This window comes from Melospiza melodia, chromosome 2, assembly GCF_035770615.1.
Source record: "Melospiza melodia melodia isolate bMelMel2 chromosome 2, bMelMel2.pri, whole genome shotgun sequence".
Lineage (NCBI taxonomy): Eukaryota > Metazoa > Chordata > Aves > Passeriformes > Passerellidae > Melospiza > Melospiza melodia.
This window is the reverse complement of record NC_086195.1, coordinates 122176609-122196345: the sequence shown is the minus strand read 5'-3', so window position 1 is coordinate 122196345 and position 19737 is coordinate 122176609. Positions and strand designations below refer to the sequence as shown.

The 19737-nt window shown below is 42.7% G+C and overlaps 1 protein-coding gene across 9 annotated transcripts in view; it reads right to left on the bottom strand.

The window, feature by feature from the left end:
- MAP4K4 (mitogen-activated protein kinase kinase kinase kinase 4) overlaps positions 1–19737 on the bottom strand; it is a 165384-nt gene that overhangs the window by 48850 nt on the left and 96797 nt on the right. For all 9 annotated transcript variants that reach the window (XM_063149806.1, XM_063149805.1, XM_063149810.1 and 6 more), the window contains exons 4-8: positions 9862–9987; positions 8956–9066; positions 6076–6166; positions 4416–4546; positions 2100–2154 (exon numbers count right to left, since the gene is read on the bottom strand). In XM_063149806.1, the coding sequence (XP_063005876.1) occupies positions 2100–2154; positions 4416–4546; positions 6076–6166; positions 8956–9066; positions 9862–9987 (514 nt within the window). The remainder of the gene's footprint in view (positions 1–2099; positions 2155–4415; positions 4547–6075; positions 6167–8955; positions 9067–9861; positions 9988–19737) is intronic.

Genomic DNA, 19737 nt, shown 5'->3' with positions numbered 1-19737 from the left:
CAGAACTGACCAAGATGGGAACATCTGAGCACGGCCCTCCTCCAGCCCAAGTCATCTGACTTACTTTCTGGTCAACAAAATACTGGGAGATGATGATGGTGGAAGGGAACAATGAGAGTTACTGTTCCATACAATCTTCCTTTACCTGCCCTTCTCTCCCATTATTGAGGGTGCTTCATTTTTACTCTCCAGACCTGGATATTTTTGTACTTCAAGGCATGACAGTTTTGAAGCATGGAAGGGTCTGTATCACTCAAAAGGACTGTCTGCAGAACTGAAATGCAAACTCCTAACTTTTGTCCAAAGAAGTCCTGTTTGTTTCAGTGGGAGTCCAGGTTCAATGTTGGACAGCTTTTCCTCCTGTTCCATAGTAAAGCAATATGGCAGAGCCAACACAGGGAAACAAGGGAGCAGGGAGAGAAGCAGCCCAAGAAAGGCCTCTAGGAGCAATGTTCTAACCATCTTCCTATGTCTGATCTCTTCCACCCTCAGTCTCAGCCTGAGTGATCACAGCAGGATGAAGTGACATTTACCACACAACTGATATTCAGGAGAAACAGACTAGTGGGAAGAGAATTCTAGCTCAAAAATAAGAACATCAGTCTTGGCAAAGAAGCCCCTTGGATGCCTATGGATCCCTGCAGACCACCAAAGAATCCACAGAGATGGACTCTCAGCTGCCACTGGAGGAGGAGGAGGTAGAGTCCATGTACCAGAGGACAAGAGCTGTTCTGCACTTACAGAGGATCTTTGCTAACTTCTTAAATGCTACATTTGTGCTTTTACACAAAGAAGGGCCAAGCTCTGGTTTAGAAATGAACAAAATATTGTCCAATTTCAGGCTTACAAAGCCATACAGGCAGCCCAATGCACTGAACAAAAAGAGGGGGCAAAAAGGAGGTAGTTCACTTAATTCAGTGCTGGCTAAAGTGTCCTGGGAGCAGCTCTCACTTGGACATTCATGCAAACGTGCAATTAGGAAGGAAAAAGAAAACAACCCCAAACTATCAGGCCTCCTAAAACATGAATCAACACACGACCATTGTGATTTGACTTTTAAATCTTGCATTAAAGTCAGTAAGAACAACAAGAAAATCAGGCAGTAGCTACAACAAAATGACCAATATTTACCTGGGAAATATCAATACTTTATTTCTACAAGATTATTTCAAAGACATTTCAAGCTGGGCTGTGTTGTGGTTATAGATTTTTATGTGCAAAAAAATGAACTTGCTCTTAGGTACCTTGGGTTCTTATTTTTTAAATACAGAGCTCCAGCTGAGGGTGAGGGTAAGTATATTTGCAAGATCAATAAGGACTTTCATAAAAATTATAATTAAAAGTCATAACACCATGCCTAACTTCTTTTCTTTTCAAAGGTTTCTGTCCTCCTCAAACATCTGATGTTTGCCTTTATATTCTGAAAGAACTACGTGAAAGGAAAAGAGCCTATTAAAAAGTTGAGCATTTTTGGTTTCCAGGTTTTCCTCTCAAATCCAAACTAACTGATAATGATCCCTGCTTGAGAATATCTAAGTTCAGTGCTTTGTCCTGAAGAAGGATTTACAGTTTAAGCCATGTCACTGCTAAGGAAGATTAACACCACCCACTGATGAGCGGAAACAAAAGGAGAAGCAATGTTAGCATTATCCAGACCAACAGAGAGCCAACACAGAAATAGCTGCTACAAATGCTTTTTTCATTAAGATCTGCTTCCCCAAGGCCCCAATGACCCTCTCCCCAGCTGAGGTTTCAGTATTCCAGGCCAGTCCATAGACAAAGTGGGACACAGCTCCAAAACACAATATACTACCAATAGGAAGGAAGTCAGACACTCGATTAGCTTCCAAATATTCCTGCTATAGAAATTAAATTACTGCAGTCTGCACTGTAGTGTTTAAACACAACCCTATCTTTATCAAAAGCATTGCTATTTATGGGATTTCATATTTATAGAGCAGGCAAAACCAAAGAGAACAGAAATAACATGGGGATATTTTCAGAAACCTCAAAACTAGGCTTAGATTACAAGCAGCATCACCCAAGTATACGTTTCAGCCCTAAAACGAGCCCACTGGAGAAGCACAGGGATCACTTACGGGGAGCTCCTTCTGCCATCTCTATGGCCGTAATGCCGCAGGACCAAAGGTCACTCTGCAGAGAAACAGACACACCATATGTTAGTAGGTGGATTTACCCATTCACACACTAAGAGAGCACTATTTAGAGAGGCCCTGTAGGTGAGGCTGAAACCAAATACCACGGCTATTTAAATAATATAAGCCTCTTTCATCTTGTAACTGTATCATAAAATCCTACTTTTCACATAATACATATGTGTATGCAGAAACACACGCACATATTCTTATTGAGTGAGCAAACAAACCTTTCCAAGAGCACGTAAAAATACATTCACATTATGACAATGGGAAATACATTTGCCAGAAATCTAAGCCTATGAAACAACAGAATTTTCAATATTCCCTTGTCAACAAAGAACTGAACAAGGGCATTCCCAGGGTGCGCAGAGATGCAGTTATAAAAGCAAAAACTCAGCTCAAATTTAGAGTGGCCAGACTTGTTGAAAACTGCAAGGAAAGGTTCTTCAGGTACGTAAACAAACAAACAAGAACAAAAGGAAAATACAGGCCCACTGAAAGGAGAGGTGAATTAGTCACTAACACCACTGAAAAAGCAGAGGTTCCCAAAACTTACACCTCTGTCTTTACCACAGACTCCCAAAATTTACACCTCTGTCTTTACCATAGGCATTACTTACAGCCAAAGCCAACATTCCTCCCCTAACACTCAGCCTTGCTTAAAACACTGCAGAAAAAGTGCCCTTCAGTGGCAACTTTTCAAGATAGCACCTCTGGCCAGCACCTCTGACTCAGGAGAGACCAAACAAGAGCCAGGAAGATCAAACACAGGGAAGAGATGGAGGAGTCCTAGCAAGGAACCAACTTCAGAGAGTAACACAGCTTAATGGGCAAAGTATTGGAGGAGACTGCTGTGAAAGAGAGCTGCTCTTGAGCAAAGCAGTCTTCATTTCTGGTCATAATTGTGATTTTTTTAAAAATTACTTTAATGAGCAAATAAGCTCTTCATGCACTACAAGCAAAGAAGCAATTCCAAAGATCATATTTTCAGACCCAGCAAGGCACTCCTCTCTTAGTCAAATGCAGCCATCTAAGCTAAAGTGCACATCCCCATGATCTTAGAGAACCTTTCAAACAAATTTTTGTGAACAACCACCCTACAGGCTCCACCACGAACAATAAACAGGTGTTTTCAGAGGAGAGAAGAGCTATTTTTCACATCACTACTGCATTAACAAATATCACAGGGAGTTTTTCTGCTTAATTAAATCATTTAATAGCGAACCTTCCTTACTAATAATAACAACTCTATCTGGAAAGATATAAAACATTAGCTTTAGTACAATGAGATGCTGAATGTAAAAAGGAATTAAATCAAGAGAAACAGGATCAATCTGATCAATCTTAGTCAAAATGTCAAATAATCTGGGTCTTTTATAAAGATTTAGACACACACAAATGTACTGATAGCTAACACCATCAGTCTCAGCAAAGTGATATAATTGATATTCAGCTCTATAATTCATTGTAAGGTCTTAATCTCTGGCTTTCTGATATCCTTGTTGCCCTTGGTTAAAGATGGAACAATACATTAGTCCAAATAAAGGTTTCTTAAAAACCAAAAAAGGCTTCTTTCCTTGTGCTCTCATTAAAGTCAGCTGAGAGGAACTTTCAAGATTACAGTATGCTTTCACTAGATATATTTAACTTTAAGTACATATACCTAATATTCTTAAGGGTAGTGCAAATACCATCAAGCCAATTATGGTTTTGCAGTAATTAAATCCTTGGTTTGCAGCAAGTTACGTAAAGAATTATCTTTGTTAAGAAATGTTGTGATGGATAAATTTCTATCCAAAAAATCATGTATATGTATCCTGAAATCAGAAGTAGTTTTAAGAGTTCCTTCTGTACTTCAGTGGCTCTCCAGACGGTGGTTCTATTTAAGGCAACATCTACAATGTATTGTTCTGGGTTATCACAATAACTGGGACACAGTGTAACACATTTAAAGTACAACCATTATGCAAATCGAGAACACAAGCATTTCCAGGTAAACTCTTTTTTGCCTTCTCTAAGCACCTACAGCACCCTGAAGTCCTGTATTTACATCTCAAAACGACAATAAAACAAGCAGCACAAAGTGTTAAAGGTCACAATTTGATAGTATCCTTACCTTGTACTTTGGTAATAAGAATGTAACTACACAAAACAGTTATTACTCCTACAAAGCATAAGAAATCTCAAAAACTGCCATAGTCCATGGACATTTATATTGCAAGTGTTTTGGGTTTTTTCTTAGAACAGGACTCTTACTCTGTAATCATATGTAGCATCTGGATTCTCATCACAGGCAATAACTTCTGGAGCCATCCAGTAGGGAGTCCCAATAAAAGTGTTTCTCCTGCCAACTGTCCTGTCCAGCTGAGCACTGACACCAAAATCCACTGTGGGTGGGAAAAGAGCAAAATTAAATAAGAGGGGGACAATAACACAATGATTACTTTTGCAAAGTGATTTGAAAACAAAGGCCTGTAGATGGGAGGACCATGCCGAAGAGAAACAAGATGATTAATCCTGAGGCAAGTGAGCCCTCGTGGTTCACACACAATGTGCTTGGGCACAAGAGTCAAGGGACACAGCAGCACACAGTCACCTCTCCTGTGCCCCTCACTGGTGTGCCTGGACAGGAGGGAGAGCACAGTTGCAGAAGTGCTGCCTGGGAGGCTGAGAAAGGGCTGTTTAGACCCTTCCCACACGGTGAAGCCAAGTACCTCTGCCTATACAAAAAACAGCCACTTCCCAAAGGTACCTCTCATGCTGTGGGAAAATGGCATGCATAAACAAGCCCCTTCCAGCTCACCACTTTTTCTGCTCTACAACTGGACAGCAAAAATAACCTGCTGTTCAGCGAGCTGCTCTCTGCTTTAATGCACAGAGCAGAAACATCAGTGAGAGCAAAAGACAGAATTATTCAGGAAGTGCTAACTTTGGGCACACATGCACACAGGCTGGGAAAGAGATGCCCATTTCATTACAAAGCAATTACATTACAAAGGTGTTCTCTGCCTTTCATTTTGCCCTGCTCAAGACCACAGTGCTACATGTCCCTCTACACCAGTAACTGCATCTGCCCTAAGAGGGCTGTGTCAGCCTCACAGAGTGACATCTGAGGAACTGGTGTAGACCAGCTCAGTGGAAGCAACGGTTTGGAAGCTACTGTGTGCCATTTTGGACCAAATGAAGGAAAGCTCTCCCAAGCGCTTCCTCCTCCAGCAGCCGCGACAACTTCCCATGCCTCATGCTGCAGGAAGGTGTAATGCAAAGCAGAAGGGATGTGGGCTGGGTGGGAGGGCTTCAGCATGCCTCTATATTTAACCAAAAAAAGGTGGCGAGTGCAGCGTGATACAAACACAGAAGGTTGACATGTGCACTAACTGAAAGAGACAAATTAGAGAAGAAATAAAAAAAGAGTATGTCCACTTGGCAGGAGAGAAGAGGCCAGGGATGAGCACGATTTTCAGCAGGCATGCCAGAGCTGGAACTGTGTTTTGAATTCAATGCCACGGTTCCCTTGAGAGTGCTGTCCAGATCATATTTTTGTGTCCAGAACCTGAACAGCAGGTGCTATTTTAATTAAAGCTAAATACAAGAGAGACTCCTGTCACTTCCCGAGTCCAGAATAAAGTGAATCAGAACAGACTCAAGTTACACACAGCTCAGTAGGGGAAACAAAATGATCCCTGCACTGATTCTGGCATGAAAACCAACATCTCCTAACCAAATTCAACAACAACCTAGGCTCCATCCTCTCCAAGCAGGAGGAAATACATACAGGCTGTCAATCCACACGGAACCACTGACAGAGTACTCATGCTACAAAATATGTTGCAGGGCTCTTAAAGGATGAAATAATTTGGGAACATCATAAAACCAAAGGCTGAACAAATGAGGAAATGGACATGTGTGCACTTACCAAGTTTCACTTCTGCATTCTCTGTTAATAACACATTTTGCCCTTTGATATCCCTGTGAATCACATGATGGGCATGAAGATGTGCCAACCCCTGCATTAAGGAGAAGAGAGGAAGGAGAGAATGTTCATAGTTAGGCTCTTGGCTCAGCAACAGACTGCCCATCCCCAGCAGCCCCAAAGGTCACAGCACTGTGCCTTGACCTCCTGCACTTGGTGCAGGGGGACCTGCAGCACACCACCCACACAGCCTTTGGTGATGGAGCAGGGACACAGGCTCAGATCAGGCTCTCACAGCACCTACATACAGCCCAACATCTGCACTGTGCAAACACCTCCCAGCTGTCCTGTGAACAAAGTTCAGCTCCCACAAAGTCTCCAAGTAATTACATTCTAAATGACATCACTGTCAGTGTATGCCACTGACTTCTGACTTGCACAGGGTCACAGAGAATTCAGCTGGGAAGGAGGTGGAAGGAGAAAGGAGGCAGCACCCACATGTATATAATGCACCCCCAGAAGGAGGTGGGGGGTGATGGACTGGCAGTCATGTTTGAGGGCAAGGGAGGACAGATGACAAAGACATGCTGTACTGCAAAAGTGCAGTCCTCTTCTCTAGCCTCCATAAACATGAAACCAGATAATTGTACCTCAGGAAAAAAAAAAGCGAAGGGAAAAAAAAAGCATAAGCGTTATACTTTCCAAAGGAAACAAAACCTCCTGGCATACGGTGCTTTTTGTTGAGACAGCACCTGGATACATGCCCCAAAGCATTAGCCATGTGGAGGGAGGGCTGAGAAAGACATATGTTGCATTTTACTCTCTAATGTAATTGGGAGAACAACAGGCAACCCTCTTAGCAACTGCCTGTATTTTGGGTTCTCTTCAGTTTTCTGCTCGGAAAATTGTAGTCTCCAGTGGGATCATCTTGCCTGTTCGTGTTGCCCTCACAGTCTTTTAATGTTTTGTGAAAAATAAAGGAATAGAACCTTTACAGCTGCAAGAGGTTAAGAGAGCAGTGGTTGCTGTAGAGAAGTATTTCCTAACACATGTTCTTCATTAACTGATCATTTACCAGTTTTCCTACATAACCATTGGGCTGTTTTCCTTTTTTTAAAACAGTTAATGAGTGTGACAAAAACCCACTATCTTCAGCTTCCCTTCCACAGGTCACAAGCAAATCAAGTGAATGGCTGATGTCCCTGAGACCCTTCACTGACTGCTAATGCTAAGTGTGGTCTTATTTTTTACAGGAATGAAGGCTTTTCCACAGCTTCACACAGGATTATTTTTTAAAGCCTTCTGCTACTCCAACCAAGCCAGAGAGATAATCATCTGTTCTCTCCAGAGTACCATTTAACCCTACTGAAAAAACAGATTTGGGGTTGCAAAGGCCTGGCAGGAGACAGAGGGACACATCTCCACTTTCCTGCAGTCTCCCGACCTTTCCAACCACACAAGGATTCACTGGGCCAAACTTCACCTGTGTCTCCACCTACACCAATCTTTGGGACTTCAGCTCCCTTTAACTTTGTGTTACACCACCTCTCTCCTCCACCTCTGACAAACTTTCTGTTGAATCGGGGTTTGAAACATCTCGTTGCAATGTGAGTTTAGCATTCCTTTTTTCCAGATATTCCAGCTCCCGATGGTCAGTAATTAACACTCCTTTTGCAAATCTCTCATTGAAATTAGAAAATGGTTTTCCTTTTTTTTTGAGGTAAATAGTTTTTCCTCCTCTCAGCAAGTATTTGACTGCTTTATCTAAGGAGGATCTAGGATGAATGCAACATATCATGGAATACCTCTGAGCCCACATGTCTCTCAAATCAAGGGTAAGATGTTCCTGCAGAAATTAACTTTCCTCATATTAAAGCATGCTAACCATTTATTTTGAAATACAACTTCTCCTTTGTAAACAACTTAAAATGTGCCAGTCAAACACCAGCAGCTGGACTGTCCTCTAGCATTTGAAATTAGAGCAAAAGACCAGAACTGTGTGTCTCCCTCTGTCCTCATCTTAAAAATTGCCAAGGCAGAGCAAATGTGTAACGCAGACAACAGCAGCATTGATTTATGCAAGAGCCAGTGCTCATTTCCTTTAACATAAAGCCCTTCAGAACTTCATTTATGATTAAGCAATTGAACAAACACACTGTGTAGTGGTATGGGTAGGAGGCAATTTGTTTTACAAAGAAGCACGAGGAAAACCATCCCAGATTTACTTAGTGAAGCAAAACAAATGCCAATTCAAAAAAGCACTTAAACTGTACCAACTGGAAATTAAATATTAAGAGTAATTAGCTTAAGTTGCAATTTTAGAACAACTGGTAAGCTGCAGACCTCTTCCTGAAAAACTTCTGTAGCGCCGCCTGCAAGCACAGCACAGGCAGAGCCGCACGTGACAGAGCTGCTGGCCCTAGACAGGCTGCAGGACAACACAGGATGAGAGCACAGCACAGCACACAAGTCCTGACTGCTGGCCTGAGCCAACAGCTCTTCCTCCATGGACTTGATTAGGAAAGAAAAAGGCAGCTGCAAGCATATTTAGAAAAGCCCATTCTGTACCCTACCGTGCTACAACCCTGTTTCAGCCCCGGGTCTCAGGGACACAGTTTCACAGCTTCTGCAGCAGGCAAGGTCACCGGCTCCTCTACTGGCTTCTCATGACTAGAAATTGCAATTTTCTGCAAGGCTTCTGCTACAATACAGTACAACTCACACCAAGTTAAATGATGTGGAGCAGACATCTATCTGCTCCTACGCACTCTCCAAGTGATGACATGGCTAATGGGATTGATCAGAAACAGCTTCTTGCAGAACCTCAAGCTAGGCTGCATCTCTGTCAGCCTGTTTCTGTGTGGGGCAGGCTGCTTTCCTTACCCGGAGAATCTCTCTGGAGATATAGGCTATCCAGTCTTCTTTCAGGGTATTCCCTTTTGTGTTCTTCACAAGGTCTGTGATGGAGCCAGCTCCACAAAACTCCATAACAAGCTGCAAAACAAATATCAGTGCACAACCAACATTAAACACAGATCTCAGCTGTACAGCAAAGCAAAATAATCAGGTTACAGCATTAATTTGGGAAGCTCTTGTGAAGTAGAGAATGTATTTTATATCTCTGCCTGGAAAATGGATTCAACCAAATGTCTTCAATGTGTGTCAGACATATATGGAATATGTCTCACATTAGTTACCACATTTTCAAGGACTGATTTAATCACTGTAATTTAATGCTGGGAATCTGGATTTGCTCAGCTATGCAAAATACATTAGCAGTAAGAGCACATCCAATGCTGAAGGAATCAAACTCATCACATCACTGCAACACTTCTACTCATCACATCACTGCAACACTTCTTATCCTTTAACTTCCATGTATTTATGGAAGAACGTGCTCCCTGCCATTTCAACCCCAAACTTCAGTCCTCTAGAGGGTGTAGATGAGGTGGGATGAAAAATGTAATGGGTACAATCTCAAATGCAGCTTTCTTTTTACAGTCACATATTCTAACTCCTCAGCTGTCTTGCTCCTATGAAACATGTTACTATCCATCTGGGAAATGGGAAAAAAAGTTACTTAAAGAACAAATCCACTGCTTATAGCAAATCTTGGTTCAGACATCTCCTTAAGGATGTGTGATTAGCCTCTGTGATTCACTTATCTAGCAGTTCAGGCAAGCACCAAACTCCTTTAGTTTGTCCTTCCATAAAGTGGTATTTCTGTAATTATCAATCTATATCCAATAGGGAAACACTTAGGAACATGTTTGAAAAACATCTGCTTACCCACAGTTGGTCATCATGTCCTGGAGGACTTTTCTTAATGAAAGCACCATAATAAGTTGCAATATTTCTATGATGAGAATATTTCTTTAGCATATTAATCTCCAGTTTGATTTCTTCTTCTTCATCCTTTGGAAAAAAAATAAAACAAACGCCCATATGTTTAATATACCACATGCATTATTGATTTATTCCTCACTGTCACAAAAGTAGATTTTTTCTGAACTTCAATTTATACCAGCACCATGTTCAGTAAACCCCTCTGATGTTCATGCCATCAAAATCTTGTCTATTGAAATGGTCTAAAACAAGTCTTTCCCAAGTTTTCAGTAGCACAAAGAAACAAACAAAAGATGCAATGGATTTGACCCAGTGATGGAACATGACAAAATCTGTTTCAAAAACCCAATGCTTGTAGCACCTTAAGTAAATCCATAGCTAGCAGGCTGGGAATTTATGACAGAGGAATATTATTTCCATCTTCCTCAATTTTTCTCCTTTAATTTTATTCATTTTAACCAGTTCTATTAAAAGGCCAGACAGTGGCTTTGATAAACCACCTGCCAAAGCAGGTTCCCATCTTGGTGCCAGCATTGGACTGGCACAGGAAAACAGAGGTGGAGATCAGGAATTCCCCTTACTGCAAGAACAAGGCATTTGCCTCGTGCACAAGCTTCCTTCTCCTCCTCCATCTGCCTCTGTGGAGGAAGAGCAAGTGCATCAGGAAGAATGGGCCAGGAGCCCAGGCAGTAAACAGGATGCTGAGACACAAAGGCGGAGGAAGGATTTCCCCTGGCTCCAGCAAGGTGCCAAGCAAAGAGCAGCTCAGGTGAAGGGAGGTCATCCCTCCAAAGAGCTAAAATGGGTAACATAATGAAACCACTCCTTAAAAGACCCACAACCTGCTTTTGAAGTGACAGTAGGACAAGCTGCATGGAAGGATCCACACGCTTTGAGGTGCTGCGTGAGCAGGCAGACAGCAGATACAAAAGAAGGAGAGGACACCAACCCGCCCCCAACTCTCTCTTCCCACACCTAGACAGCAGGAGTCTTCTTCAAGCACCTAGCAAGGCAACAAATTAAAAGGCAGGTGGATGTTCCTTTTTGCTCTACAATTTTATATCCAAGCAGAAAAACATCTACCTTAAAATGATTCCAGGAAGAAGCCAAAACTTCTCCCTAGGGTTGCTGGCTGATGGGAACGGTAGCACATACGCTAATTATTCTGTGATGCCAAAGCTGATTATATGATAAAATTTTAAGCCTTAAACTTCCTTGCAATTTGTACCATGCTAGCAATCAAATATCCTATTCATGACATAGGCAGATGTTAATAGCAGCTTTGTGTTAACTCCTTATACACACCCGTACACACGCCTTGAACAACAGACACCACTCTCTGCTACAAAGCTAACTACAACCATCAGTACATGCTACAGCCATTTCAAACACTAATAGCAGGGTGCAACGCTTACTCGTAAATTATTATGACAGAATTCCCAAAATGCACCATGGATAAACTATTCTTATCTTCTTAAGATGGGCCTTTGAAGTAAAATACTGAGTATTTCTGGAAGACTGAACAAAACAGTAAGAAAACCTTGTAAATCAAAGTTCCTAGTGAACAGCAGCCCTGGGAGAGAGCAATGTCAGAAAAGCTTTTTGAGCCAAAAGCTAACTTGGTGCTTCCTCAGCTGCTTCTGTTGTCCTTGCTGTTGAATGATTTTTTTATTTATTCAGACTATATGCAAAAAGAAAAAAAAGGAGAGGTGGAAGACAGGGTTATATTACACCAAACCTCTAATTGTGCATTTATGCAAAAAGAAATTAAACAGGAGCATTGTTAAACTTGATGCTTTGGGACTTAATTGCTGATAGGTTAATACGTATAATTGGATTAATCTGCTATTTTGAACTGACTTTTTAGATAAAAATTACTTCCTACCCTCAGCACATGAACACAATAGCTTTTGCAATACAATGGACAGGATGTCCTAAAGGTTGTTTGTGTTTATTTATTGTAATAGCAGCCAAAATGACAATACTTAAACAGGATCTGTTTCTGAAAAATGAAATAATAAAAATCCCAGCCCCCCTCCCCCCACCAAAATAAAAAAAAGAACAAACAACAAAAAAGGCACACACAGAGCCAGCAGACTGCAGACAGTGAGTGCTCTTTCAGCTCTCCACTGAGTCTGTGTCACAGCACCTGCTCAAAGGCCTGCAGCAGAATTTCCCTGCAATATCTACCCCAGCACCTCCCTGAACTACAGCTAACAATGGTCCTACATTCATATTTCAGCTGCCTTTGAGCACTTGTCTACAACACAAATAGCTCCTCACCTCCAGTTCAATCCAGTACAAAATGCAGTTTACAATAACAAATAGATTCAGTCATTTTTGCCAGGCTTTGGAAGAATCCACTGAGTTAGTGTGGATCGATAACCCCCTGGCAGTGAGTCCTGAAGACTCTGTGGCGACAGGAACTATTATGAGGAATAATCAGCACAGAAAAGGCTGAAGCACCAGTGTGGTAAAGCAATTGGTAGAAGACTAAAAAAAGGAAATTAAAACAAAAAGTTGGCAAGATCAAAATTGCTCTGTTCCAGATTCAGGAGTTTTTATTTCCCAGGGTACAGGTCATTTCATCCCAATGTGGACATCTGAAAGAGGCCAAACAATGTGCACCCTACCGGTGTTTACTTCTCCCCACTAACTACAAAAGGAGGGCGAGGTCATTAACCAAGATCCAGACACCAAACTTGCAGATGTCTTGCATCAGGGTGAGATGAGTCCCACCCAAAAGGATAAGGCCCTTTCCACACAGATTCCCTTATGGACAGACGTGCCTCGGGGAGGGTACACTGCAGCCTGCAGCAGGGATCCTCCTGAGGAGACCGAGGTGTTTTGGCAGCCCTCCTGGGATTTGGACACGTGAGCCAGCCTCAGAGATGGAAGGTCTGTCACCTCCTCCAGACAACACATGCAATGCACCACCACCACTGACAGTGCCTCCATTTGCAGAGGCAAGGGGATCACAAAAGCAGAAAATTAAAACTGATTGAGGCAAGAGACTGTCATTCTCATGAAGTAATAAAAAAGTACATCCTTTTTTCTTGAAGGAGAGAGGCAGCTGGTGAGCCCTTCCTAGTGATTTTATGCAGCTGGCATCAATTACCACTTTAAGCCATTATCTGTGAATACAAACTCCCATTGAAACCCTCTTTGTCTTCCTTCTGATGGAGCTGGTGGAAGTGTTTTATACTTATACATTCCCTGTCTGTTTGTGACAGCACGTCTGATTACCAGTAATTTTTGCAGTAAGCTATACTTTTGCAAGACTCACGTGGTTAAATCAAGCTTGGAGCAGCTTTCCTCTGTCTTTTCATGTGTTTCCCTTCAGAGACTAAATGGACGTGCCAGCATCCCTAGGGGTTTCTAACTGCAACACTTTTACCAAAATAATCTTGCCTGTAAGATTAAAACCTGCATATGACTCCCACAGAGAAATCCACCTATGTACATTCAGATAATTTCTAACCATTTGAATCAGCACACTGAAAATAAACCCAGGTGTGTTACCTCTGAGACTACCACCCAGCAGCACCTGATCAGCTTGCCTACTGCTCCATCACAAAGCTCAACATCCCTTGTTCTTCCATTCATCTCTGCACACTAAATATCAGCATGGGGTTTTGTGCATGCAGATGGCAAATCAATGACTTGTTTTTATTGCTTCAGCATTTACAAAATTGTGATGATTTAAGTAGCTGAAGATTTAAGTATTTGACCGTGGTTGCCACTGGAGAAACTCGCAGTCAAAAAACGCTACTAGTGCAGATCCCTGTAAGGAAGATTATCAGCTGTTTTCCAAAGGTAGCACTCCACTCCCTGCAACATTATGGAAAGAAAACACTGCGTATTTACACAAATTTCTAGAAGGCAAGGAATTCAGAAACACTTTGCTGGACATTTTTGAGGGATGGAAAAGAAGAGAAGTAGGTTCTAGAAGTGTCAGAATCAGGGAGGACATAATCAAAGGGTAAGTCACTTCAAGTCTGTCCCTAAGCATCATTGTCTAGATGCCTCAGGAGACCAAGCACAACAGTCCTAACCTATTCCAGCACTAAAACTGGTATGAGACCCCTATGAGAAATTGAGAAACACACTTAGAAGAGTAAGGGGGAAATAACACTGTTTCCCAAGCTCTGTAGCACAACGAAGTTATTTCAGGAGCTGAATTTTAAAATTAAAAAAAAAACCAAACCTCCCAAAGGTAGAGCAAAGACATGTCTCAAGGCATCTAAGACGTGACTTTCCATTCAAACTCCCTCACCTGGAAGATCTGTCTGACTACTGCGCTTGGCTGGAAGTTTATTCTGCCAACCCAAGGAGAAGAAACTCAGTATTATTTCCAAAGGTTTTATTTACCCTACTATTATGACGATGAAAAATGTGAATGAGGAAACACAGTCCAGCAAGGCTAAAGCAATACAGTGTTCTGTGATAAAGGAGAGAGCAAGTTTACTTATCCTACCAGATGATTTATACACTGCTCTAAATCGTGTGAAGCAGAACAAAAATTGGTCCTTTCAGTAACTTTGCTTTCTGATTTAAAAAATGAGACAGTGACAAATCTCGTCTCTCTCCTCACAAATGACATCCAATCATTTCATGCTACAACCAAGGGTTTTTTAGAATTAGTATCACTACCAAACAGTGTAAAATCAAACACCAGCAAAAGAGGATGGAGTGAGGGAAGCCTTCACATCTCCTCTCCTCTGCTTTCCCAGTACTGCTCACAAAGCTCTGCCTGCCTACACCCATGGAGCTGCCCTGCCTGGAGAATGGCAGCTGGCAATACTCTGCCTGGGGCTTCAGACTAAGCAGTGTTCCTGAGGATCACAAGCTCCAGCGGCAGCTTCTGACATTTTGGAATCTTGAGATCAGGGCAGAGTTGGGATCTGTGTAGAGCAGCAGGCAGCAGCCTCAGCTCAGCACTGGGAGTGAAAAGGCACTGCTAACCCATGGACTCCCAGAGCACTGGAGAGGAAACCAGTCTGCCTTCACAGGCATCAAAATGATAACAACTTTCCCTTTCTTTTACCATCTGCCCCTGACACACTAATTGAAGAAAAACAGAAGTCTAAAAGAAACCCAGTTTATTTTCCTTTCTGCTTCCTCTCACGTTTCACTTCTGCCTTCCACTCACATTAAAAATAAAAGTCCTAGAAGACACCAAAACCACAAACAAAAATCTTCCTGGACAAATCAAATCACAACACCAACTTTTGCAAACCACCATTCTGCTTGAGTGTCACAACCTCCCTCCTCTTTGCACTCCAGACATGGCCAGCATCCATTTGGAGCAGAATCTGTCCAGGACAGAGAAAGTCTGAATAGAGCCTAGCACAATAGGTGACCTTTTCAGCTGCAGGAATCCACAATATATACACTCGTTAATAAAGTTCTCACACACCAGGGAGATGTTCTGGCAAGGAAAGCTGGGGCAGTGTTGCACACAGCACAGCATTTGAAGTGGGAGCTGTGGCGCTGCCTCCAAGCTGGGAAAGAGGTTGTAATTTCAGGAGGAACCAAACCACAAGAGAAACGACACTCCAAGTGGGTAAGTCCCTGCCAGTGACTGCCAAGGTAGGAAGTTTGTATAAAGCAGAGCAGCTTGCAGTGCAGAGAGTGCAACATGGAAAAACGTGGTCCTCTCCAACACCACAACCAAGTGTTGGAATTGGGAATACGACATAAAATAGTTGGTAAGAAAAAATATCAAATGCAGGCTTCTTGGGAGGGAAAGTCAAAACTGTTTTAAATAAAAGACTTTAATCAAGAGGGGCAATAAATATTTAACAAGTCCTTATACAATCCCTCCTAAATCTTAAATTTCTTATTAGACCCCATCCTTCTTGAGAGCTTTTTACAAGCCTTTGAGCTTTGTCACCCTCAAGCTAAAGACCTCATGTAAGTTTATTTCCCATCTGTCTCCCTCCTGTGTTACCTTCTCACTCCCAGCATTCTCTGTGCCTGTTTCATTTCACATGCAAGGTCTCTTTTTCACGGACACCTTACCCACATACTCTTCCCACCTTGGCACCAGCAGGCTAATTTCTCTGCACTGTCCTTTTGGTCCTTCCCAAAGACTTTACTAAGGCCTTCAGACTGCATCTCCTTAAGAAAGGCATCCATCATGCCACACACTCAGTGACAGTGAGGGAGCACTAGCCATCCAGCAAGCAGTGGCACGGGTGCTGAGCATCCCCCACCATGGCTGGGAGGGTGCCTCAGCCTCTGCCCCTCATCCACATGACAGCCCACGCAGAGAAAGGCCTTCATGGGCTTTGCCACTGGTGAGCTTTCTGGAAACCAGGCATCCTGTCACTGGGAGCTGCCACCAGGCTGTGCGCTGCTGCCAGCACAGAGCCACGCTGCCAGGAACAGCAAAGCAGCAATGCTGCTCAGGCACTGTAATTGCAGAAGACGGCTGGGGAGCTTTCTCAAGGGTCAAAAAAACCTCACTTTTGCAGGGACTGGCTGGCACAACAGTGCTGTCCTTATGACCACATTCAGTTACCTTCAGTGGCAACATTTCATCAAGCAGGTGAGAAACACTTCCACCAAACACACAAAACAGAAGCCGCTGTGTCTGGCCTTGGCACAACACCCTCTCTACTGCATGCTAAAGGCACTGTTTGAAACAAGAAAGCAAATGAGCCAAGTTGTTCAGGACAGTGCCATCACTGAGGCTGCAGCCATAAAGGAACAGTTAAATTAGCTGGACAAAGAGGCATGAGGAAGGAGCAGCTCCTAAGCAGGGTCCCAGCACTCCCCAAGGAGCCTGTGTAGCAGCATTGTGCAGGCGCAGGAGATGGAATCACGTGCAGGCAGGAAGCAGCCAAAAACCACGTGAAGACAATACTTGTCTGTTGTCTCCCCCCTGAACCACCTCCTCTGCCAGTCACTGTGACAACAATATTTTCTTTCTTGCCTGATGTGCCTCCGGTGCCTTCACTGGTCACTGAATGAGCTGCTCTGAAGGCACAGAAACCACAGCACCGCTGACCTCCCTCAGTAAAACACTGGGATGCCACAGGCTTTTCCAAATACAACCAAGAGAGAAACCTCCTAAAGGCAAATCACTTCAACTATTTCCAAGGCTAATTCCTTGATCCTAGTCATGATTACTTAGAAGAGTTTCCTGCTCAGATTGCATGTTTGTCCAAGCTATACAATTCAACTGTCCATCCTCATCAAGCCTAAATTACTTACAAGTTACACAACAAGCTAGCCTTATATTGACATCTTCAGAGCTCTCATAAAAGAGGGAAGAACTAGTCCCCTACTTCCATCACTATTATTTACTCTAAAAATGCCTGTTGCTATATAATTTCTACATTCAGTCTCAGATTTCTTGTGATCAGAACAAGCCCTTCCTAGCAGATATTAAAATTAAGCCTGTGTGCAAAATAAAGAAATCTCCTTTATGCAAAGCTCCATGCTCAGATAATTACAGGAGATGGAGATGCTGGAGAGAAAACAGGCTAATGTACAATGCCAAAATGTTGCATGGCTTTTCTGCTTCCAATCTCAGCATGCATTTGATGCCAAGGAAAGCAGCATCTCAGTGGGTGACAGAGCCAAGGAAGGCATTTGCCCACTGCCTGGTCCCTGCTCTGCCCTGGGCAGTATGAAGCTCCACCATTCCCACCTGGAGGGCAGATCTCCTTCCCAAAGGGATCAACACAAGTCCCTCCCCACATGTGCAGTCCAGACGCTGCCAGGCTGCAGTTTGGACCTGGGAGATGTAAAAGGCTCCCGAGTCCTGCAGGTTTCATGCAGCTGGAGAGGTTCAACAAGAAACTGAAGTTCTGGCTTGAGACTAAGCTTTAAACTTAGAGGGAGGCAGAAGGGGAACATCTGAGAGAAGAGAGGAAACAAAAGGTTGAAATGACTGAAAGCAGATTTCCTATGCACCAAATGCCACACAGACATTGTATTAGCAGAAATGTAAGCTGAGAAAGTAAAACACATTAAAAATAGCAGTTCTGGCATAACACTAATGTTCTTCTAGTAGTGAAAACCTATAATTACACAAAGACACTAATTTTCTTAAAGGACAGATTTGTTCAATATACAGCCTCACACCCACACTGACCAACAAGTCTTGTAGATGAACAGGGAAGAGGAATTTATTTACAACCCCTCTTTCATTTCATGTATTGAAGGAAACCCAAATGCTACAAGACAAATAAAATATCCCAACAGTTTGGGATAACAAACACAAAAGATATAACCATGCGCACCCAAACAGGAACAGAACAAATGACAGGACAGGAAAGTAACCCCACTTGGACTTTCCTCAGGGCTGTTTCACATAGGATCTTTTATCAAAATGAGATGGAGCTGGAGAAGTAGTTTTCAAGAGAAACTCAGCATGCTGAGTTTATGCTACCATTTCCCTGAAGGCCTGGCACTGCTCAATACATTATGTTATTTAGGCCAAAAGCAAACCAGATAGATTTGCAAAGCAGAGGGGGAAGACTGGCAAAATCAATCGTATATTAAGAAATAAAATTTAAAATATAAATAAAAACAAACAAAATTTTCACAAACCAAAACAAACAAAATCCGCAAAACAAAACAAACAAACCCCCCCAAACCAAAAATAAGCTCAAAATACAGAGCAGCACAAACAAGTACCACCACAATTGCCAGCAGTGAGCAGCTGGTAGCCATGCAGCAAGTGCCTTATATTCCAGGAGACACAGTCCCACCAGAGACCTTTACCCCTCAACAGGACAAGTATCGCCTCAGCTGGACAGACCTGTCCCTCACCTGTCCCCCATGTTAAATTGCAGATCCCCAGGTCACTTACACTCCAGGCTTCAGCACAACACTGCGTGACTAAAATCAGACAGAACGAATCCAGGCTTTGGTCGCTGGTAACATCAATGGTTAACACAAGCGAACAACTGCTGCAAGACCACAAGTTTTATTATGGTCTTGGTCTTCTGACCCAAAATCAACTAGTAGGTGGAAGAACAACTTTGTAACACATTGCTAATCCCTCAGCTGTCCACATTCCCTAAATTTTCTAAAGCTTTAATTAAGGGAACCGTCCTCATTAAAATGCTGCGAATGCAGCAATTTTTCCTTCCAAACATTTAAAACAGTCTGCAACACTAACAAAGCTCTGTATTTTGTCAGAAAATAAGTACTAAGAAAAGGCCCAAACCTGAAATTACTGCATTTTCTTTGCAGGCCATCAATCCACTTCTATAAAGTGACATACACTTCACTGAGCCTGCTGCTATGAAGAAACAGATTTAACACTTCTTTTCTAAAGTGATGTACCTTTGTCTAATACCCATTTTTAGTGCAGCCAGCAAAAGGAAAATTCAAAATTCTGCACTATGCTACAGCTTCCAAAAATCTTCTTGTAAGCAAGGATTGGTGTGAGATCATGATCTGACTTATTCAACACAAGGTTTCTTTTGTGCAGCAGCCAAAATATGTAAATTGCCCAGGAATAAAAGAAATCATCCGATCTGTACATGTGTCTTACAAACACGACTGGATGACAGTGTGAGGCACAAGTCCTTACAGGTTTTAATTTCAGGTAATCTTTGCCTGAAGGTTAAACACTTTAGCTCCTCTGGTCCAATATTAGTCACTGCTCAGCCTCTGTCAGTAATCCACAGCCTTCCCCTGCCTTACGCAGAGAAAGGACTGCAAATCCAAAATGCCAGGTGCCAGCAGGGAGGACCCAAGAGGTTCAAAGGACCCACTGAAGACCCACAGAGGACCCACTCCTCTCACCTGATGAGGGACAGAAGGGATCACAAAAACAGCTGTGACACCAGCCCA